Source organism: Schistocerca nitens, chromosome 2 (genome assembly GCF_023898315.1).
Source record: "Schistocerca nitens isolate TAMUIC-IGC-003100 chromosome 2, iqSchNite1.1, whole genome shotgun sequence".
In the NCBI taxonomy this organism is placed as follows: domain Eukaryota; kingdom Metazoa; phylum Arthropoda; class Insecta; order Orthoptera; family Acrididae; genus Schistocerca; species Schistocerca nitens.
Window position 1 is genome coordinate 974536586 of NC_064615.1, and position 24431 is coordinate 974561016.

The following is a 24431-nucleotide window of genomic DNA, read 5'->3' on the forward strand; positions in this document are numbered from 1 at the left end:
GTTCCCGAGATTAGCTTTGTGCGAAAGCGTCCGCTACCAGCTAACCATTAGAGGTTTTCTGCAAAAGGTTGCAGAAAGGTAGGTGGATTATGCACGACATCAACCTCTACCATGCGTGAGCAAATGTCTCGTTTCTTGTGACGGCACAAAGCTGTCCTTTTCACTGTTTACGTTTCTCCGTCGGCGTGATTCTAAATTGGTAGGGAATGGATGGCTTCTAGTGACTGTACTCCTGATTTGTTGGTGAATCGAGCGATGTGGTACAAATTAGTACACTGGACTGACATTCGGGAGGATGGCAGCTGAAATACTCCTCCAGCCATCCACACTAGGTTTTTCGTGGTTGGCCTACGTTGCTCAAAAAAAATGAGGGTATGGTTTCTTCGAAAAGAGCATAACCGAATACTTCCCCATTCCGTCCAACATTCTGAGAGTGTGCTCCGTCTCTAAGAATCTCACCGTCGATGACACGTTACTCTTTCTGGATATGTTGATTAATGTATTGCAGGATTACTTTCTCTTGAGCAACTTAGGCCAACCACGAAAAACCTAGCGTGGATGGCTGGAGGGGGATTTCAGCTGCCATCTTCCCGAATGCCAGACCAGTGTACTAACCTGTACCACATCGGTCGATTCACCAACAAATCAGGGGTCAGTAGAAGCCATCCATTCGCAAGGAAGTTAAGCTAAGCCTATGATATGGCCCTAGCTATCCAAAGCAAGCAGTTTGAAGACACTGAAAAACATCCTCACAACTGACCTAAACAAAATGCTAGAGTATTTCACCAAATGGAGGCTAATACCAAATCCCACCAAGACTGAAGTCAGCTGTTTTCATTTGAACAACAAAATGGCTGGATATGAGCCATATGAATAACGGTCAACTGCGATATCAGCCACATCCAAAGTAACTGGGGGCCACTCTAGCTAGGACAGTATCCTTCAAAAGACACCTGGAAAATGTATTCAATAAAATAAGCTCATTCAGAGGCTCTGCAGCACTAACTGGGGAACAGCAGCAGACACACTACGAACCTCTGTACTCGCCTTAGTGTACTCTGCAGCCGAGTACTATGCACCAGCGTGGTTAACCAGCAAGCGTGTAAACAAGGTGGACACCCAGCTCAACGCTGCTATGAGAACCATAACTGGATGCATAAAGACTACCCCACTATATTGACTTCCAACACTTAGTCATATAGCTGTACCCTCCCTGCGAAGACAGGAAGCTCTGATGAAGGAATACACAAAAATAATGAATAACCCCCTACTTCCTATCCATGAAGATGTCCCAACTTTGGAAAGAATACGACTCCGCTCCAGAAATCCCCCTTTAGGACTGGCCCAACAACTGTCAGCTGCCAACTTCAGCATGGATACTAAATGGCACGAGAGCTGGAGTGATAGTGCCTCCCCTGACAACCGCGAACTTATCTCTCCATCAGAGAAACCTAAGGGCTTTGAACTTCCACGACAGCTATGGAAAAGCCTAAACAGAATCCGAACAGGACATGAACTATGTGCACACAATCTACACAAGTGGGGAAAGCTTCCCAGCCCTAGCTGTGACTGTGGGACACCTAATCAAACAATACAGCACATCGCCCTGGACTGTGAATTAAGAGCCTACCAGGGTAGTCGGGCTGGCTTCTTCAACGCCACACCGCCATGCCTCGACTGGATGGCCGATTTGGACGTCAGAATCTGAAGACTTGTGTAACACAAAATATCTGATGTGATGTTACTTTTTGTTGTGTTGATGTATTATATTTTATCTGAATATGTATCCTTCACTTATGTATTTTATAGTGTATTTTATCATATAATTTCATAATGTAAAAAGTGTAAACCTTGTGTGTAGCGCAATACGCTAAATAAATAAATAAAATTCTCGGGTAAGTAATGAAGAGTGGTAAAGCTGTGGTTTAAATATTTTATTTAACAATAGTTAGTAAATATATAAAGTGGTGTGAGTGCGAGGGGTGGGAGCCTAGCTCTTGTTGAAGGTGTAGCTGAAGCCGTCGGGCGTCCGGCTGAGGCTGAGCTTGCCGGGCGGGTAGAAGCGGTGAGGCGCGGGCGTCGTGGTGTACTGCGGGATGGCGTTGTACTGCGCCTGCGGCTGGTAGTTGTACTGCGGCGCGGGTGCCGGGTTGTACTGCGGCGCGGGTGGGCGGTACGCGGGCGCAGGTGGGTTGTAGGCGGGCGCCGGCGGGTTGTAGGCGGGCGCCGGAGGGTTGTAGGCGGGCGCCGGCGGGTTGTACTGCGGCGGCGGGTTGTACTGCGGCTGCGGCTGGTACTGCGGCTGTGGCGGCACCTGCCGAGGCACAACAAGCGCTGCCTCAGTCCACACACTCACTGTCTGACAGTGCCGAGTTAAGCACATTGGTTAATTGGTCCTGTGATCACATCTGACAAATCTTGAACGTGAGGTTCGACTGCCTGAAACGACTGAGAAATATTGTCTACACTCTCCAACTGACTGTCCAGAGGATGCTCTTAGAAGAAAGCATTGCCTTTCATGGTCTCCGATTGGCTAGTTTCGAGAACAGAGGCCCCAGAGTGCGGAGGTGTGGCGTCAGTTTAAGAGTGAACGTGCGTGGAGAAAGATATGCATAGTGTAAGACGGTGTTTTGTTCTACTTATCACTTTTTACGCTTCCGTGCCCCATTCTGTAAAACCAGAATCCTTATAGGGTCACTTTGTTGTCAGTCAGTCTGTCTCTCCGACTGTTAAGAATCCTTTTTCTGAGGAACGGTTAGATGTATCAAGTTCAGATTTGTATCGTATGTGAAGGAGTATGGTCTCTTGGTGGTGTAAAAGTTTTAAGCTTATAAGTCACTTCAATAAAAAAATACGGCCATTTATGTCACATATTTTTATATTCGAAAGCTCACTCGCCAAAACATACACGTTGCTTCCAGCTGACCGAGAATAATGAAATTCAGCAAGAAACAAAGTTGCACAGTAAAAGTACAGGAGAAAATCTGAAAATTGGTAATTTGCAGTTATTTAACACGAAAAATATGTTTTTGTTTTGTCCGTTTGTCTGTCCGTCTGTTAAGACCCGTTTTCTCTGAGACAGTTTGGGTTATCAAGTTCAAATTTGCGTCACATACCAGGGCCCATGTTCCCTTGGCGGTATAAAAATTGCAAGCTTCTACGTCAAAGCAATCATGAAATTAGGTCATTTATATCATATATTGTGATACTCGGAAAATCAGTAATCAAAACGTTGACCTAGAAACATGAAATTTGACAAGAAGTGGGTTTCACAATATAAGCAAGAAAAAAATTCTGAAACTTCTTAAATTATAATTACATCATATAAAAAATTTCTTTTGCCATTTTAACATGCATTAAATTCATCATCCGTCAAGAGCGTAATAGACTAACATTACTGTGTGCAAACATAACATGTAAGTAGTAGTCATAAACAAATAAAAAATGTTTTATTAAATCTTCTCTCTCTACATATGTAAACTGACATCCCCTGCTCGCTTCTCTCTGTATGTCCGGGTTAGTCTGAGGAACTACTGCAGAGATTTTGATATCTTGGAATCCCCAGGACCAATATCTTTCCAGTGTCGATATCGATAACAGGCAAAAATCGTTGAGATTCTCGATTCCCAGGATGGATGAACTATGTAAACAAGTTTGTACGGAACCCCTAGTGCGCTAATTCTACTCGAATTTGGTAAGTTTTTTTTATGTGCTTATGACTGCAAGTGGTACCCGTTCCATAAGAACAGTTCTTGAAATAAATAAGAAGTATCACAGCATCCCTAAAAAATAATTTAAAAATACATTGCCAATAGCTGAGCAGCGTATGAAACTTGAGGCGATCCTTATTACAATCAAAAGGGTGCTATTAACGGACACACGACCGTGGGATATATTCTGCGTGCTGTTACAACCAGCCCACAAGACGAGTTGAGTTACTGCAAAGTGTCCCACAGGTCATTTAGGCCAGGATTGTTCAGCGAGGCTGTTGGGGAGCGCAGGGCCGTGCGAAGCACACAGACCAACCGATGAGACCAGCAACAAGGGGGCGCCTATGCCATCGGTCCCAGTTGTCACAGCACTGCCAGGCGAAGAGGACTGCTGTAGTAGCAGACCTTCAGAGATAAACCTTAAAGAGAGGAGCTGTGGTGTGTTGCCGATTGTGTTAATAATTAAATCTGCAGCGGCGTTGTGTCCTAAATCACGCGGGAGAGTACGACAAATACGTCGATGACCAGTGCGAGACAATAAACCTTGATTTGAAAAGCAGCCTGTCAAGTGAAGTACGTTACCACTAAATTTAAAAATGAGCAAGTTTTGTAATATGACGAAAATGCCAAAAACTGGGTCTATGTTCGCTTCAAGAATAACTGCGATTTTTGTAACTCAAATATTCTGATTAAAAACGCCCGATTATTTGCAGGATGCAAATTATCCATTAAGAGACTGCTGTGAGAATCAGCCATACATTTCTTAAACGATAGCTGTCGATACATTTCTTAAACGATAGCTGTCGATTGGAAATTATTTTTTAGGAGGGCAGCTTAATCGAAAACAGTATTTGAATAGCAGCGGGAGAATTGGGTCCACAGCTGCTTCCCCAACATTGCGGTCCTTACGCTAGAAAAATCAAAGAAATAGAGAAGGAAATAATATAAAACTATTCTATACTGATTTCGTGAGTTTTCGTTGCCTTTAAGTTCTCAGAGAGTAGTAACACTTCACTGATTGATGGCTATCGTTATTATCAATTAGTTAATTTGGTAACTCATTTAGTTCGCAGTTGCATATATTTCGTGTCACCTTTTTGCATGTAGTTGTTTCCCTTACGTTGCAATATGTTTGTATTTGAGCTCACTTTAATCAGTTAAAGGCTGACCATGTTTGATCAGTATTTCTGTTAGTACTTGTTTATTGCAGACTAAATTGAAACTGCTGGCACTGATTTATAAGGCTATCTCCGACAAATTACAATTGCTGCACGCCGCATTCCGCATTCGACAGTATTCCTGTCGCTACTCGACGCGCTCTCTAGCAGTGAGCATGAGAGAAAGGTCTTTGCTCTATTCAAGCGATGTGGAAAGAGTCAGTTTACAGGCTACGTATACATGATAAGTTTGGAGGTGTGGCTACATACTGACCATTGATAAGTTAGTAAATAGTATATAGGCTTAACTTTAATAAGAGTGGACATACTAGTCTCTAACACATCTCAAGTAACTAGTGATGCACTTAAATTTGGTTTCATATCTACGCATACCGTCCGTTTCAAATTAAAAGTTAACTATGGAACAGACGGTGTTGCCCCGAAGAAACTGTTTCAGGCTTGATTAAAGATTTGCTTCGCTAACTGTTAAGAAATTTTATGTTGTTGGGCAAATGGTTAAAGATTTTATAGCACAGTAGCAGTAGGCATTACTTTTTCCCTAATATTTAAGTTATCGTGCAGGATCCGTTCTTTATTCATGATTCGGCATCGTGAATTTTATTTTGTTTTAACTTTGTGGTCGGATGCCATTCCTGTCGCCATGGCCTCGGTTAACCAAAAAGTAGGAAGCTGCCTGCTCCGCTTGGCTGTGAATCGCGTATACTGTGTTCTGTGTGTTGTCATATTTTAACTGCTTATGTATCGTATTGTATGAGGGCGAAATTGGGAAACGACACAGCATTTACTAGACGAGCTTGGAAAACTGCGTAAAAACCACACTCAGATTCGCTGTTGTAAGAGACCAACGGTCGTTACTCTGCCGCCAAAATTCGATCCGGATCTGGCTCACCTCCCGGTCAAGCAAGACAGCGCTCTGCGTGTTATGCTGCGCGATCAGGTCTAGCTGTGTGTTTCACTATTCTTCTCAAACTATGATGGATTATTTAAGACGAATTCCGTTACAGAATATACATAATCTGAAGAATTGGTTAAACTGTATCTCTTCTTGAAGAGGCGGCTACAAGGTAATTGTGGGTGAACAACACTTATTAATTTAGTTGTTCAGTTTTTGTAAGTGCCATGTTACCCGAAAAATTACACGAAATATCTTAAGCCGTTGTTGATTTGTTAGTTTCCAGGACAAGCAATCATACGAACAACGAAAGTTACTAAACTTGGTTGTTTGAACAGATTGGTAAACTCTTGCGCAAGGTATTTGAAGGCGTTGTGGGCTGCATAAAACATATCTAGAACTGAATGTACTGCGATTTATTCTATATTAAGGGAGAGACAACGAGTAAAACTCTAAACATTTCTTAGGTATCTCACGCCCATGTCAAGCACACTAAATGAAAATGAGAATTTTGACGAACGAAGTCATATGCTGTAGTTGCATAGGCAATCGCGAGAGATGCTTGATAGTGGCAAGTACGTGTAAAATCCAGTAATTGTATTTTTCTTGTTGTTTACGGTGGAAGGAGGGATTCCATGAACATGGTTTTGGGGCACAGCTTACTCGTCTCCAGTAGTTCTGTGGAACCTGCCAGCTGAACGCTCCCAGCCGCCAGACAGATCACCATCGACAATACCACTTATCCTCCACTCCATAAGACGCAGAGATGAGGTTTTGAAATCAAGAGAACTGATTCAGATATAATCGCCTTAGCAAAAATTATATAGTGCTCCCTCTATTACCTTTGTCACGATGCTCACGTGGGGACGGTATTTCCTGTATCAGTATCTGATATATGCGTTGTAGATGTAACCACAATCTTATCTCTACTTTGACACATTGACCATATCTAAAATCCGGGACAGTAAAGGGCATACAGATTTCTTCGCTAACTAATTGAGAATGAACTTTGCACTCTGACTCAAAATCTACGTTTGTAGTTCACAAGCTACCGTACTGAATGCTGCAGAGGGTTTGTAGATATAATACTGTCGTTATCCTTCCTTCACAATTCAGTGGCGAATGACGCATGGGAAAGAGCCTTTCTCTATCAACCCAAATTTTTTTAGTTTTATCGTCTTGGTCACTGTACAACATACAAGCACTAACAAAACTACACTGCCAAAATTTGAGGAGCTGTGGAGGGTGTGGTGAAGAATAGGAAGGCATATGCAGAAACGTCATTCAACGTCGCTACAGAGCGTGGAAATTATTAGAGTCAGCTTTCAAGTATTAGTGTGTTTTTACGCTCTCAGTGTTGTCAGTCGTGGATGAATTCGACGCCATCTAAGGTCCTAAATGCTGTCAGATTCTTTGCGAGGAGTTCCACTTGTGGTCTGTCAGCGTACAAATTCATGTTTGCTGCTAAAGCGATGATTTTGAGGCAGGAGGTCGATGCTGTGAAACGTCGTTGCATTACCTTTCCAAAGATAGGCTCCTATGTTCTTTTTGCCCCTTAGGACATCTTCTATAAGTCCTCGACGTTTGTCGATATCATTTTATTACACCCTACATATCGTGTTATCAAATACTAGTACGACGTAAATTGAAACGTGGAGGGGCAGAAAGGAGAGGAAAGGGACTATTGATGTCAGCTGCATCGGGGCTTTATGCGGAATCAGTGGCGACGAGTGAAAATGAGTGCTGGATTGGGGTTCGAACGCGGGATCTCCTGCTTACCAGGCAGGTGCCTTAACCACAGCGCCGCCTGGATACAGTGTTTGTCACAATTACGTCGATTATCTCGGCACGCCTCTCAGCCGAACCACATTCCCACTTAGCGCCACCTATCCACAGTCCCTGCCCATGTCCTCCGTACCCACTAGTTTGAAAGTCCCGCACAAGGTCGGACTTAACTGTGCATCCGCATTGATGGTGGTGGATACATTGGCCATCGAGACGATTCAGTTATATGAAAGTTTCGGATATGTCCGAAAGAACTCACACACCGCACTTTCAGAAAAAAATGAAACATATCAGTGGACAGAGCATCTCTGCAAGTTTTGATTCGTGATTCTCGCCATGGCGTAGTTGTACTAGGGGCAATGAGTGTCAGGACATAATATAGCAAAATCATCCGGCCCGTATTGTCGCACTGAATCAGTTCGCGCCAGCATATAGGCAACCCAATGAAGAGATTTTCAACGCAGGCTGCTGTCGCGTCTTTCCAGACAATTTGTATCAGAGACTTTAGTAACGTATTGACATTTGCTGCATCAAAGACCTCGCTCATACTGAGCATCTGTTATGTGAGTTAAAAACTTGCAGAGACGGTTCAAATGGCTCTAAGCACTATGGGACTTACCATCTGAGGTCATCAGTCCCCTAGAACTTAGAACTACTTAAACCTAACTAACCTAACGACATCACACACGTCCATGCCCGAGGCAGGATTCGAACCTGCGACCGCAGCAGCAGAGCGATTCCGGACTGAAGTGCCTGGAACCGCTCGGCGATAGCAGCCGGCTTAAAGAGATGCTCTGTCCACTAATACGTCTCTATTTTCTGTTAGTCTTATAGTTTTTGTGCAGTCATCTTCCAAGGCTATGGACGTACTCACGAATAATCTTGTACTACTCAGATGACTTCGATTCGTACAGTACACGTGATACTACACAACTATTATGGGAGTTCATGGTTTATGACACTAAGTGCTAGAAGAACAGCATTGGCACGCTTCGTCTTACTGAAATTTAAGAGTAGTTTAAAGTGCATATACACACTGAGGAACCGTGAGTGAACCGACTGACGCAAAGAATCTCACCTGAAATTCTGCGAGCCTTTTAACTGACTCGTCACCACGTCTGACTACCACCCAGGAGGCCCGGGTTCGATTCCCGGCCGGATCGGAGACTTTCTCCGTTCGGGGTGTGGATGTTGTGTCGTCCTCATCATCGTTTCATCATCATCGACACGCAAGTCGCCCAGAGTGGTGTCAACTGAAAAGACTTGCAAATCGGCGGCCGAACTTCCCCATCTGCAGGCTCCCGGCCATCAGTGTCATACGATCATTTCACTTCGTTCTGAGAGCTCGCGAGCTGGTAGATATTGACCGCATGACAGTGCAGTCCCCACTGAGCGTGAGCACCCCTTCATGCTTGCCGAAGAAGAAGACAGCGAGCGCAAGGACACGTTCGCGAGGCTGACATACGCTAAAGGGACACAGCGTGTCGTACCTGTGGGGGTGGGTTGGGAGCGACGGGCAGGTGGTCTCCGGTGGCGCGGAAGCCGTCCTTGCCGGCCGTGTAGGTGACGGTGCGGCGCTGGCCGCTGGGGTCGACGTAGCTGTAGGAGCCGCGCCGGTTGCCGTCGACGTCGGACTCCTCCTTGAACTCGACTCCGTCCTCCTGGCTGTAGGCGGCGCCGAACGTGCCGTCTCCCGCCAGGTAGCGCTGCTCCGACAGGATGGCGGCGCGCTGGGCCTCGCCCGGCGGCACGTACTGCGCGCTGCAGGCGCACAGCGCGGCTGCCAGCGTCGCGACCAAAACCTGCGGCGCAACACAGACGGCACAGTGGTTAGGGGCGACACTACTCTCAGATTGTGCAGGGCGGTAGGGGTGACTGAGGACAGTGTACTGAACAACATTACATCAGTATTTACCTCGTTTACAGACTAATAATTATAGCTATTAGCGGTAGTATATTTTTAACTTGGTTATTACCTCCGAGTGCATGTGGCAAGAACATGAAATTAATTCTTTTTTTCCCTTAGACAGCAGATCAGTTGTTGTTTTCCGTCCACACTTTAACAATTTTTGTCACCTCAGTGTTATTTACTACCTGATGTTTTCTGCACGGTCGTAACTGCACCACTAAGTGAGTACGCCAGTGAATATACACTAACCGTTTTTCGTCCACACTTTGATTAGTCTATATTCACTGGCGTACTCACTTAGTGGTGCAGTTACGACCGTGCAGAAAACATCAGGTAGTAAATAACACTGAGCTGACAAAAGTCGTGGTATGGCCATTTGGACATGTACAAGTGGCGGTAGTATCGCCTACAGAAGATATAAAAGGGCAGTGAATTCGCAGAGCTGTCATTTGAACTCAGATGATTAATGTGAAAAGGTGTCCGATGTGATTGTGACCTCACCACGGGAATTAACAGACACTGAACGCAGAATAGTAGTTGGAGCTAGAGGTGTGGGACATTCCATTTCGGAAATTGTTAGTGAAGTGGATTCCGACATCCATAGTGTCAAACACTCCATCTTCAGGCCACGAGTGGCCTACCGGGACCATCCGACAGCCGTGTCATCCTCAGTGGAGGATGCGGATAGGAGGGGCGTCGGGTCAGCAGACCGCTCTCCCGATCGTTAGGACGGTATTCTTGACCGAAGCCGCTACTATTCGGTGGAGTAGCTCCTCAATTGTCATCACGAGGCTGAGTGCACCCAGCAAAATGGCAGCACCGCATGGCGGCCTGGATGGTCACCCATCCAAGTGCCGACCATGCCCGACAGCGCTTAACTTCGGTTATCTCACGGGAACCGGTGTATCCACTGTGGCAAGGCCGTTGCCATAGTGTCAAAAGAGTGCCGAAAATACCAAATTTCAGGAATTACTTCTCGCCATAGACAATGCAGTGTCCGACGGTCCTCACTTAACAACCAAGAGCAGTGGCGTTTGCGTAGAGTTATGAATGCGAACAGGCACACAACAGTGCTTGAAATAACGGCAAAAATCAATGTGGGACGTACGATGAACATATCAGTTACGACAGTGCTGTGAAATGTGGCAGCAGGTAGCCGACGCGAATCTCTTTGCTAACAACACGACATCGCCTGCAGCGCCTCTGCTGGCTTCGTCGCCGTATCCGCTGGATTCTAGACGACAGCAAAACCGTGGCCTGGTAATATGAGTCCCGATTTCAGTTGGTAAGAGCTAATGGTAGGATTCGAATGCGGCTCGAAATTATAGATCCAAGTTATCAACAAGATAGTATGCAATGGCGTGGGTTGTGTTTACGTGGAACGGATGGGGTTCTCCGTTTCAACTGAACCGATCATTGACAGGAAATGGTTATGTTCGACTACTTAGAGACCACTTGAAGCCATTCATGGACTTCATGTTCCCATATCACTAGGGGACAACTGTTCGCGATTGGTTTAATAACGTTGTGGGCAATTCGAGCGAATGATCTGCCACTCCCATCGCCCTACATGTATTCCATCGAACATTTATAGGACGTAATCGTGAGGTCGGTTCGTGCATAGACTCCTGCACCGTCAAGGTTTTCACATTTATGAACGGCTACAGAGGCAGCATGGCTCAACATTTCTGTAGGAGACTTCTAACGACTTATTGAGTCCATGCCACGTAGAGTTGCTGCATTATACCGCGCAAAAGGATGTCCGGCACGATATTAGGAGATATCTCATAACTAATGTCACCTTAGTGTATGTAACGCGTTTGTGGGAAGACCGTCAGACGCAGAGAAAAAGCAACTAACACAATGAAGTGCGTGCATATTAAGGTACCAATGATCACAATACATGCATTTATACGCCTAATACCCGGTATAGAAGTATCGGCGGTCGGTGGTAAGGAGAAGCGGAAACACTTTTCACTTCACATAATAATCGGCAAATCTCTATAAATGTCGATAAATGCAAGGGAGGGTCTATAATATAAAGAAAGGACCTAGTTGGATACGAAAATCTTTTGTCGTACTTTTCGGCCTATGGTCACACAAGAGGCTGAAAAATACAATAAAGATTAGATTATATAATGCAATCTCATTTCGCGAACTACGTAGAGCACTACGGTATTACATGTTAGCGAGCAGCAGATTTTAATTTCACGGTTACCCCACGAGACCTTAGCAAACTGGTTACACGTGACGCCTGAAGCTTATGCAAACAGCTTGGCACTGCGCCCGTTGGAGTTGCATATAAATGAAGGTGCTGGCTTGTTTCGCTCGCCGCGTCTGATCGGCACGACTACAGTTAGGCCGTTAATCATTTCGTAATCTCTTTTCAGCTCCGGTGGTTTTTGCAGTATACCTTTTCTATGGAACACAAGAGACAAATAAAATAATTACAAAGTTTCCTAGAGGACGGAAATAAACTACTCTCTGTTACCGTTATGAAACTAGCACGTAAAACTTGTATATTAATTAATGTTTCATTAATAGCTTGGAAACCTGCTTTTATCCGTATTGATCTCTCTATACACGTACTATATCCGAGAGACAGAGTTCCACAGCTGGTCATCGAGAGACGTCACATTGGCGAGCAGTAACGTGGGTCCCATGTGGTGATCTCGAATGTAGATTATCCACATTGATCTCACATACCTTATTCTTTTGATCTATATGGCTTTGACTTGCATCCACAAGAACACTTGCATGAAATTCTTCCGCGGGCGGAGATTATTGAGCATATTCAATTATTTTTCAGTTGCATCAGTGCGTTCTCTTGGTGTACGAGGGCTGTCCAGAAAGTAAGTTACGATTGATCGCGAAATGAAAATCACAGTGAAAATCAGAAATGTTTCATTTGTAACCGTTAGCTACATCTTTCAGCTACTTCTCTACGTAGTCGCCGTTCTGACTCACACATTCGTCGTAGCGTTGTACCAACTTTCCAATACCCTCATCATAGAAGGCAGCCGCCAGTGCTTTCCGCCAATTCTCTACGCTGGCCTAAAGCTCGTTGTCTGTGCCAAAATGTTGTCTTCATAGCCAGCGGTTCGTTTGAGCAGAGATGAAACTCAGTGGGAGACAATTACGGGCTGTATTGTGGGTAACCAAACATTTCCAATTGAAACGATGCAGGAACATCTTCATTGCCCCTGCAGATTGAGGCTGAGAATTGTCGTGAAGAAGAAACCGCACGACAGTTATGTAATGTTGGTTGCATAGCTTCAGGGGAAAATTCTCATCAGGCCCTCGTACTTGGCGGGAGACACTATTTTCTATAACATTTTTACGCGCTCACTAAGAGCTTAGGAATGAAAAGAGAGACATAATTCTACCTAGAGTCATACTAGAGACACTGCCCAACACATATTTGCAAAGTTTTATCGGATTTTCATAGTCGTTTCCATTTCGCGACCGATCGTAACTTACTTTCTGGACAGCCCTCGTATAAACTTATGATTCTTCTTTAGCTCTTGAAGCGAAATAACAGTGAAGTAGTTCGTTCCGTAATCAAAGGACGCATAGTAAAACAAGTAAAAGTATGGAAATCATTTCTTCCCACTTGCACTTAGTGCTCTGTGGAGACGAGTGCTGCCAAGCAAAAGTAATTACCGCTCTCCAGTCTTATTTCAAATTGTCGGGTATTAATTTTCTGAAATTTTGCAAGTGCTATTTACACCCACAGTTCTTTGTTTTATACAATGATTATTTTTCTTTGCTGTATTTAGCGTTTCGCATGTCGAATGTATTGTTATAACAAGCGCTATGAACAGTGAAGTTGTTGCTGCCTTATTTTCATAAATGCAACTCGCGTGTAGTTGTAGACCTTCCTCAAATGAAAGTTATTTATTTGCTGCCCTGCGGCCTGCAGGAACAGGCGAGTGACCTTTATTGAGAGACCGTTCAGGGACAAGCAGTGAGTGGAACGTTGTATCATGGTACTGTGTAAATGTGCTGACATTTGCAGGTGACCGGTAGCAGACGTTCTGCAGACAGGAACGAAATAAATGCTGGAGTGAACAAAAACAACACAATCTGAACAAAGGTGCATATACGGTTTTGGCACGTCACGAAATAGTACTGTCAAATTTTGGTGCCTTAAATAATATACAGACGTGAAAAATTATAACCTAAAATACTAAAAGCGAGAATTGCTGTCTCGTGGTAATTACAAGAAAGCTCTGTCAGGTATTGATTGTTCTCAAAGGAAAGAATTCTAAAAAATCAGATATGGAGTGACGCATGATAGCCCTTAAAACTCTTATTCGGACTCTGAAATTGAAAAATTTGCCTAACTGTAACAGAATTTTTTGTTTCAAGAAATCTTTCCCACAGTCATTCGAAGTAGATCAGGAAACTAACTAGATTATTGTCAAACGTCTACGAAGAAACAATTTCAATATTATCTGTGAAATGATTAGGAATATTTAATTTTCAGAATATTGAGGATAATAATATACAAATAGATATTTAGAACTGAACTGCTGTAGTAATACATTTCTCAAAAAATATAAACCTAATGTAAATTTCACTGAAGAGAATTCCTTGACATGTGAACACCTCGGAAACATGGGAATTTTTTGCTGTTTCTAATTCCGTGAACCACTGACTCATTTACTGGTGGTCAGTCATGAAGTTTCGTATTCAAAACTGTTTTTTTGGGGCCTGCTTGCCACCTCTGGCATTCTATATACAAAATTTCGCAGTTCTGCAATAGAAGTTCCAGTCGCATCTGCATCTGAGTGATATTTTATCACTAAGCTTCAAAATTTTATATAGGTGGTCACTCACGTGGTTCCTTTCCTATGTAAGGCACCAGACGGGCGCTGGATGGGTGTCACAACTTATTAATATTGTAGAAGATTGCAAAATGGTTAGTAATGACGAGATAATAATAGAATTTGTGATATGGATGACTGATAACAATATCAAATTGCTGTACTTTGTACAGGACCGGAAGTCGAGCCCATATACAAAAAAGGAATGGAGAGCAACCGGACACAAGTAAGAGTTTTGTGTTACTTAGACACTACTTAAGGTATTGTTGAAGGGCCGGAGAGTGATTTCGGCAGATACTAACAACAAAATCAAAAGAGCAAAGAGATTTTGGAAAACTGTCCGAAATGTGTCTGAACACCAGAAAACATTACTTAGATGAAAGCCTCCAGGAAATTCCGACCCGAACACAACACCGATTAGCTGTGCGATTGGACAGTAAAATATCGTTTTTTGGGATAGTTTTCAAAAAGAGCCTACTTCTTTATCCTCAAAAAAGTTTTGTTTTCCATGAGTTAGTTTCAAGATCAATAGGCACTTGTTTGCTTATGGAAGTGGTTTTGAATGAAGTGGTATCGAGGCATTGCATCCTCAATATTTCGTTTCTTCAGGTGATGCCTGATTCTGCCTCTGTCTGGATATTTTAATTCGTGAAACAGGCTCATTACGCATCAAAAAATCCTCACCAGCACCTGGAACAGCCTTTACATAGCGTTAACTTTGGTATTTAGTGCGCAGTTTGCTGACCAGTTTTAGTTTGTCCACACTAAACATAGCATATACGAGCATTGGTAAGAATAAACGAATTCCATTATAAGGAAATTCATCTTAAACAGAAAGCCGTGTCTCAGTCCTGCAAATACGGACAAAACTGTTGCGTCCCTGTATTATCCTGATGCAGACGATGACACCCAAAATGTTTCGGGGTGCCATTCACCAAGATTAGAATACCAGTTATTCGATATAGAAAGATTGCTTTTTTACGTTTAGGCTTTACTTCACAGGAACGCAAATACTGTTGATTAGCTCAGGAGCGTACCTCACCTGCAGGTTGCCTGCAACTGTTGAGTCTCGTTAGGTGGCCATAGGATGACTTAAAATTTCTGTTCGATGTGGTAAATGGCAACTTGGTCTAATGTCAGTTAATGCAGATGAGTGCTAAAAGTAATCCTGCAGTGTACGAATACAGTGTGGTGGACTAGTTGACACAGTCACATCGATTAAATTGCGAGGCGGAAGGTTGCAAATCGACATGAAATAGATGAAGCGGGTAAGGTGGTTTGTAGTGCAGGCAATGGTCGATTTCGCTCTCTGGAAAGAATTCTAGGAAAGTGTAGTTTGGAGACTGCTTACGGAACACTTACGCGACTTATTTTTAGTACTGCCTGAGTGTTTAGGATCCTCACCAGGTCGCGATTTACTGGAGAACGATCCTGATCAAACTGTCACTAACGTATATCGCGTGTAAGGACCACGAAAGCAAGATTAGAGAAATCGAGCTCGTTCGGAAGCACATAGACAGTCGTTTTTCATTCGCTTCATTTCCGAGTGCATCAGGAAAAGGAATAATTAGGAATGGCAGAATGTACTCTCTGCAACCCACGAATTATGTATGTAGAAGTAGAAATTAGGCGTGTACGAGAACAGTATTAGTGTGATGGTATTCGCTGTTTGACATTCTCGCGACGTTTCAAGATATATGGCTTTCAGTAACGATCAGCAAGTGATCGCACCTTGTAGCGCTAACAAGATGCTACATCACTGGTTATCGGAAGTAGATCAGGGAGGCAGCGCGGACGACTACGACAACGATGTACAGCTAACCGCCGCGGTACTGTTACACCGGCAAGGTCGCGCCGCTTGTCGCAGAACCGGCTCCCCCCGTGTCGTCATGTTGCTCCTTCTCGTCTGCAGTTAACTCGTTCGTCGCTCGTGAGTGCTCTCTGGAACACGCTGGACAGCTACGCACCTAATGTGCTCGCTTCTGACTCATCAGCTTTATATGTGCGTTGCTGCTAGCTAGGAAACCTTTCAGTAAAATGGCAAGGCTGGCGTCCGATTAACATGAATTACTATTGCTGTTTCGTTTTCCAACGATGACGCGCCGTGGATATATACACTACCGGCCATTAAAATTGTTACACCAAGAAGATGACGTGCTACAGACGCGAAATTTAACCAACAGGAAGAAGATGCTGTGATATGCAAATGATTAGCTTTTCGGGGCATTCACACAAGGTTGGCACCGGTGGCGACACCTACAACGTGCTGACATGAAGGAAGTTTCCAACCGATTTCTCGTACACAAACAGCAGTTGACCGGCGTTGCCTGATGAAACGTTGTTGTGATGCCTCGTGTAAGGAGGAGAAATGCGTGCCATCACGTTTCCGACTTTGATAAAGGTCGGATTGTAGCTTATCGCGATTGCGGTTTATCGTATCGCGACATTGCTCCTCGCGTTGGTCGAGATCCAATGACTGTTAGAAATGGAATCGGTGGGTTCAGGAGGGTAATACGGCCGGCCGCGGTGGTCTCGCGGTTCTAGGCGCGCAGTCCGGAACCGTGCGACTGCTACGGTCGCAGGATCGAATCCTGCCTCGGGCATGGATGTGTGTGATGTCCTTAGGTTAGTTAGGTTTAAGTAGTTCTAAGTTCTAGGGAACTGGTGACCTAAGATGTTAAGTCCCATAGTGTTCAGAGACATTTGAACCATTTGAGAGTAATACGGAACGCCGGGCTGGATCCCAACGGCCTCGTATCACTAGCAGTCGAGATGACAGGCATCTTATCCGCATGGCTGTAACGGATCGTGCAGCCACGTCTCGATCCCTGAGTCACAGATGGGGACGTTTGCAAGACAACAACCATCTGCACGAACAGTTCGACGACGTTTGCAGCAGCATGGACAGCATGGACTATCAGCTCGGAGACCATGGGTGTGGTTACCTTTGACGCTGCCTTACAGACAGGAGCGCCTGCGATGGTGTACTCAACGACCTGAGGGCACGAATGGCAAAATGTCATTTTTTCGGATGAATCGAGGTTCTGTCTACAGCATCATGATGGTCGCATTCGTGTTTGGCATCATCGCGGTGAACGCACATTGGAAGCGTGTATTTGTCATCGCCATACTGGCGTATCACCCGGCATGATGGTATGGGATGACATTGGTTACACGTCTCGATCACCTCTTGTTCCCATTGACGGCACTTTGAACAGTGGACGTTACATTTCAGATGTGTGACGACCCGTGGCTGTTCCTTTCATTCGTAACGTGCGAAACCCTACATTTCAGCAGGATAATGCACGACCGCATGTTGTAGGTCCTGTACGGGCCTTTTTGGATACAAAGAATGTTCGACTGCTACCCTGGCCAGCACATTCTCCATATCTCTCACCAATTGAAAACGTCTGGTCACGGTGGCCGAGCAACTGGCTCGTCACAATACGCCAGTTACTACTCTTGATGAACTGTGGTATTGTGTTGAAGCTGCATGGGCAGCTGTACCTGTACACGCCATCCAAGCTCAGTTTGACTCAATGCCCAGGCGTATCAAGGTCGTTATTACGGTCAGAGGTGGTTGTTCTGGGTACTGATTTCTCAGGATCTATGCACCCAAACTAAGTGAAAATGTAATCACATGTTAGTTCTAGTATAATATATTTGTCCAATGAATACCCGTTTATCATCTGCATTTCTTCTTGGTGTAGCAATTTTAATGGCCAGTAGTGTATATATACACTTGGTGTATGAGAGATGTAATGAGCCTGACAACATTGCAAGCCATCTGGCAATGCAGTGTTGTTCTACTTGTATAGGCATAGAGCGGTGTGGTTACCCCTTCCAGATGGTCAATCCGAGTTTGAGCTCCGTAGAGTCATCACGTGGTTTTTGTGAACACCATCAGAGAGATTTGTTCTTGTTGTGTGTTACGAAAATGGAAATGCGGAATTTAGAGCAACGTTACACCATCAAGTTTTGTGTCAATGGGAATCCGCAAGTGTGACCTTTGAAAGGCTGAAACAGACCTATCAGGAACATTTCATATCGTTTTTCGCTAGCACAAATAAGTTTTGGAAGGCCGAGAACGCGTTGAAGATGAACTTCTCTGAGGGAGACCTTTCAACATCAAAAAAGTGACGAAAACGTAGAACGTGTGCGTGCTCTTGTGAGATCAGATCGGCGTTTTAACAATAAGGATGATGGGGACCTATTAAACACTTTCACCGTACATCAAATTTCGACGGAAGTTTTGCACATGTGAAAGGTTTGAGCCAAAATGGTGCCGGAAAACCTCACAATTGAGCAGAAAGACAATCGAAGAAAGGCGTGAGTTGAAGAGATGATTGCCAATTATCACGAATGGTTCAGTCACATGGTGGTAGGTGTTGAATTCTGGGTTTCTGAGTGTGACCCTTAGGCAAAGCGGTAAAACGAGGAGTGGCCCACTGGGACATCTCGATCGAAAAATCTGGAATGAGCAAATCCATCTAGTTCGGTGCATGCTTTGTGATGAATCCTCGCTTCATTTTCCCTGTTTGGCATGTACCTTAATGCTTTACCTTCCGACACCTTTCGTCCCCATTGTATGAATATTGTTACCAGCAATTTTTATCTGAAATTATTATCATCAACAATAGCCTTAGCTTGTGGATATGCTTCTGGCTAACGACATTAGTTCTACTAGTTCACTTTCTTCTTTTCTCGCCAAAGCCGGAAATGTATGTTTCATGAAAGATAGGAGTGCAAGTCGCGAGTAAGGCTAAGCGAATGTCTAATACTACAAAGTATGGTATCATTGTTACTTCTTGTTCCTTTACTCGATTTCAATAATAGAGATACCGCTGTCGAGTTCTAAATAACAGGGGCAAGAATTTCAGGACTGGAAACGCACAATCCATGAAGGAGATATTTCTCATTAGATGTTTCTGTTTGGTGCCTAGTTACATCAGTTCACACAGCGTCAAAAAAAGAGAAGCGTTTTCCGTTTAGTTTCCGTTCGACAAATCACCTATATGCTTACGACACCTCATGGACAAGAAGATTGCAACAGATGCCTGAAACAAACGATATACACCAAATTCAAACCCTTGTGCGGATGATGTTATATGTTTAAAATTCAAATGGTTCAAATGGCTCTGAGCACTATGGGACGTAACATCTTAGGTCACCAGTTCCCTAGAACTTAGAACTAATTAAACCTAACTAACCTAAGGACATCACACACATCCATGCCCGAGGCAGGATTCGAACCTGCGACCGTTGCAGTCGCGCGGTTCCGGACTGAGCGCCTAGAACCGCGAGACCACCGCGGCCGGCCTGTTATATGTTTAACATGACAGAAAATCGATGAGCTGTTTTACGACACTCTTCATTTAATATATTACCAAACTTAAATGTATGTATTGGTGTACAAGAATCGAAGCACTAGTAGATGGAGAAGCAATTTTTCTTTCACCAATTTTTGACAGATTGTTCACAGGGAAAATGTTAGAGGGGGATGTGCTAGTCACATATGAAATGATTTTTTAAGAATTTCTCGTGTTTCCTCGGGGTGATTGATCGTTTGTTTTCTGTTTTGTAGCCATGCTGAAGATTTCATTTTGCGCACAATCGTGAGCTCGGCTGGAAATTCCAAAATATACAATCAGACCTTTGGACCCTTCTACAGTGGTAGCAAAAGTAAGTCCCTTCCGCCTGCAGAGCGAAATAAAACAGTGGTCAAGGGCAGAGCCAAACGCAACTCCCCGTACAGGCTTCCGAATTCAAGCTTACGTGACTAAATCTAATTTGTGTTTTTCGTCTTGGAGACTGAAATCGTATGGAACAACAAATTTCGATATAAATAACTATCACGGTAAAGCCTAACCAAAAATCTACGCACTCACAGAGATTAATAACGAAGTGGAATGCGTAATACTATCGATCGCTAACACATGTTTTAGTGATTGATGTTTTCCGCGCTTGTCATAAATAAAGCAAGTCCTGGGACTTATCAATTGGAAGGGAAACAGCCGATATCCTTTCCCACCCTTGGCCTATCGGGGCTTGTGCTCCCTGTTTAAAAGAATTTTGCGTCGAGGGGACATTTGTGTATAATCTTCCTTTCTTGCCGTCCGCATAAGGCCAGTTGCTGCAGTAGCTGCCGATACGAGGAAGACAGTCAGGAAACTACTGCACAGCATATTGATGCTAGGTGCCACCATCCAGGAAACTAGTATACTGCTTGCCTCAACGAGACCCTGCAACATCGCACCCTATTCTTGGCAACACGTGTTTATCACGTGCGAGTTTTCCCACGCCTCAGTCTCTGCACGGTTCATCGGAATGGCGCAGTGGTAGTGCATTACACTCGTCTTCGGGAGGATGGCGTTTGAAATCCGTGGCCAGACGTTTAAATTTAAGGTATCCGAAGCTCCCCTACACCACTTAAGCGAATTCCAGGACGGTTCCTTTGACAAAAGCACCCCAGGTTTCCAGAGTTGGTAGAGCACTTGCCCGCGAAAGGCAAAGGTCCCGAGTTCGAGTCTCGGTCCGGCACACAGTTTTAATCTGCCAGGAAGTTTCACCCCAGGTTTCCTTTCCCACGTTTCCCCAGTACTAGCTCGTCTTCCGCCTCTAACGACGTCGTCGTCGAGGAAACGGTTAGCTCTAGTCTTCCGTCGCTTTCAACACGCCCGCGCCACTGGCGGACAAAGATTCACGCCTTGCGCCACCGGCAGCGCCTGTCTCGCTTCCGACGGACACGTGCGGTCACAGGTGACATTACCGTCGAAGGCCTGCCCAGCCCCACGCGGCCTTGGGAAACGGGTTGGGTCGGTGGGCGTCGCAGGCCCCGCCATTTCCCGCCGCCCGCGCACTCTCGCTCTCGTTGCTGAACCCGCCTACGGTCCCATGGCTCTCCTCGGCTCTCACGTTGCGCGTTCTCTAAAGCCCCATCTGCAGCCACGCGGACCTGCAGTTCACGTCCTGCTTCCAGGCTGTCAGTTGCACTCTCACGACAGTGTAAACTACTCGACAGCTATTGCAGGCCGGAATAAGTTCTTCATCTACACGTATACACCGCAAGCCACCTTGTGGTGTGTGGCAGAGGGTGTTTTGTGTACAAATTTCACTCCTCCCCCCCCCCCTCCCTCTTCCTGCACCAGTCACGATGTCCGTTCGGGAACAAATGGTTCAAATGGCTCTGAGCACTATGGACTTAACATATGAGGTCATCAGTCCCCTAGAACTTAGAACTGCTTAAATCAAACTAACCTAAGGACATCAGACACATCCATGCCCAACGAGAGATTCGAACCTGCAACCGTAGCGATCTCGCGGTTCCAGACTGAAGCGGCTAGAGCCGCTCGGCCACACCGGCCGGCCGTTCGCGAACAACGACTGCTGGTAGGCCTCTGTGCTAGTCTCTCTAATTTTACCTTCATGGTCCTTTCTATAAGGAGGAGGAAGCAAATTGTTGGTTGACTCTTCTACTCTTCTACGGAACTGTAACAGTAAGCCACAAGGTAACGCACAACGCCTGTCTTGAACGTCTGGCACCGTTGTAGTCAGGCATAACTCGTAAAGATTTCATTCTGACGAGCAATACTCAAGTATCGGTCGATGGAGAATTTTCTAAGCTATCTCCTTCGAGGGTGGACTGCACTTTCTGAGGCTCCTTCTAATGAATATGTCTGGCATTTGCCTGCCCTACAATTAGTTTTATGTGGTCGTTCCACTTTAAATCGTTCCGCATGCAAGCTACAGGATGTTCTGCGGTTGTGACTGCATCCAGTGATGGTCCTCCAATCGTGTAATCATGCGGTAACCGGTATTCACGACTGTTTATGCGCAATATATTTAATTTCTTTGAGTGTCAACTGTCAATCCCTGGCCCAAGCAGCTATCCTCTGCAGGCCTTTCTGCATTACCGTTTTTCAGCGTTAATACTTCTCTGTATACAACAGCGTCATTCGTAACAGCCTCGTAGTGTTTCCGGCGTTAGCCATTAACTCCGTTGTATATATTGTGAACAATAACGCACCTGTAACATTCTCTTGCGGTACACCAGATTTTGAATTCACGTGTGAAGAATGTCACGAAAAATGACATTCTATGTGCGTTATATTTGCAATATCCTCTCCAATCCAAACAAAAAACTGGTCTCTTTGTCGCTAAGTTAGTGTTACGCCTCTAGAGTGAACTGTATCGAACTCCTTTCGGACGTCAATGCATCAATCTGGACACCAATATCCCCTGCCTTCTGCGTCTCGTGGACCAAGAGTGGGAGCTGGATCATCGAATATTCAAATAAGAAACTCGATAACTTAGTACCAGAAAACTCCTGTAATGCACTTAGCTCCATCACGCACTAGAATTTCTTAGCGTTTCTGGATACACGCGAGCCAAGTGATATCCACTCATATAAAACAGTGCTAAGTTACTCTCAGGATTTTTATCTACGGTCACCTGGTTAGTACCCGCTCCAGTACCGTTGGCGTCAGACGCAATAATTTTGCAGGAAGTCGTCCCATGATGTATCTTTGCACAAACCTGGCGAGATGGTAAGACCCTGGACTCTCATTCAAGATGAGGGCGCTTCAAATCCCTATGCAGTCATCCGGATACAGGTTTCCCGTGGTTTCCTTAACTCTATTAATGATAATCATTGGATGTTTCTTTGAAAGGACATGACCGATGTTCTCATTCGTCGAAATACGATTTTGTCCTCCATCTATAATGATCTCCTCATTGACTAAACATTGTAACCTAATCTTAATTCCTTTCTTCTTCACGCAAATAGTGTCTAACGCTATATACTTGATATTTGTTTTCAGGCGACTTTGTGCTCAGCTACGTGACACAGGCAATTCAGAGATGCAAGTTGGAAACGTCCGATATAATTGGACATTTTAGAGCTTAATTCAGAGCCACCACTGGTAACGTTTTGAGTGACACAAAAATCTCATTTCATACTAAATAAGATTCGTGCTAACCTAACTGAATGAAATGGTTCAAGCTAATTTATTTTTATGACTAATTTTGTACAGTTTCGCGTCTGAAGGCGGTCTGTCTTTTAATCGACATACAAATTTCGCGCACTATTTTCGCGTACTGCAGTTTAGTTCACTGTTAATTAGGATCAGTTGCCTTCAATTTTAGCCGGCCGGTGTGGCCGAGCGGTTCTAGGCGCTTTAGTCTGGAACCGCGCGACCGCTCCCGTCGCAGGTTCGAATCCTGCCTCGGGCATGGATGTGTGTGATGTCTTTAGGTTAGTTAGGTTTAAGTAGTTCTAAGTTTAGGGACTGATGACCTCAGAAGTTAAGTCCCATAGTGCTCAGAGCCATTTGAACCATTGAACCTTCAATTTTAAGTAAATCTTCAGTGGTTGGCGCATTTCTGCACACCTGATTTCTTACCAGAACCGAATTATTCGTAAATTGCACTAATATGGTGTTTCATGCACGTCTATTTTTCGCAAGTTTGTCTCTTTCTGCGCGGGTACTGCAGCCTACATGCTTTTGAACGTGATCACTGTATTTGTGCCTTCATCTCTCTCTCTCTCCAGTTTTTACCTTCATCACTTCCATTACCAAATTATACCTCGGTGCCCCATCAACCTATCCCTTCTTTTAGTGAATTCGTACCATGAAACTCTATCACACAAATTTGTACACAGATACGAAAGAACAATCACCACCAGCACAAACTACTTAGTGAAAGCAGAAATGATGTAGCGACTCCTTTTGTCTGTCGGCTCTAAACTTTCATGCTGTCACATCAGGTCTTGTCGGACGAAAACAGCAGCTCTTACAAAAACTGCAACTTACATAGACTTCAAGACGTCCTCTTAACAAGTAACTTCAACACTTGTCAAATTTTAGGGTACGCACGTAAATTACTATGGTGACTCTCTGATGCCAAGGTATCCTTAAAGCGAGGTATACATCAAAGAATGTTACACCGGAAGAAGTAATGTGTAGCAAAAACCAAAAATCACAATTTTCAAGAGTTTTTAAAGATATTGGGACGGGCGTTAACAAAAATTATTAGACAAAATATGAAAAAGGTACTCACGATGGTGTTCATGGTGAGTAGTGCCGTCGAGTCGGAGGAAGTGCCGGCGGAGTGCCCCGAGTGCGGACG

At 44.5% G+C, this 24431-nt stretch overlaps 1 protein-coding gene across 1 annotated transcript; it reads right to left on the reverse strand.

Moving 5' to 3' along the window:
• Nucleotides 1–1919: 1919 nt before the first annotated feature.
• On the reverse strand, nt 1920–24431 carry LOC126237302 (uncharacterized). The gene is made up of 3 exons (XM_049947261.1): nt 24363–24431; nt 9056–9367; nt 1920–2314 (listed from the first exon to the last, which is right to left on the reverse strand). Exons 1-3 carry the CDS (start codon nt 24372–24374, stop codon nt 1991–1993), a joined length of 648 nt encoding a protein of 215 aa, XP_049803218.1. The 5' UTR covers nt 24375–24431; the 3' UTR covers nt 1920–1990.

Bases quoted from the DNA above. Each gene is read 5' to 3' on its own strand.
- LOC126237302 (XM_049947261.1), bottom strand. The intron at 2,315-9,055 runs GTACGACACGCT...GTGCCTCGGCAG, and splicing joins CTCCCAACCCACCCCCACAG to GTGCCGCCACAGCCGCAGTA.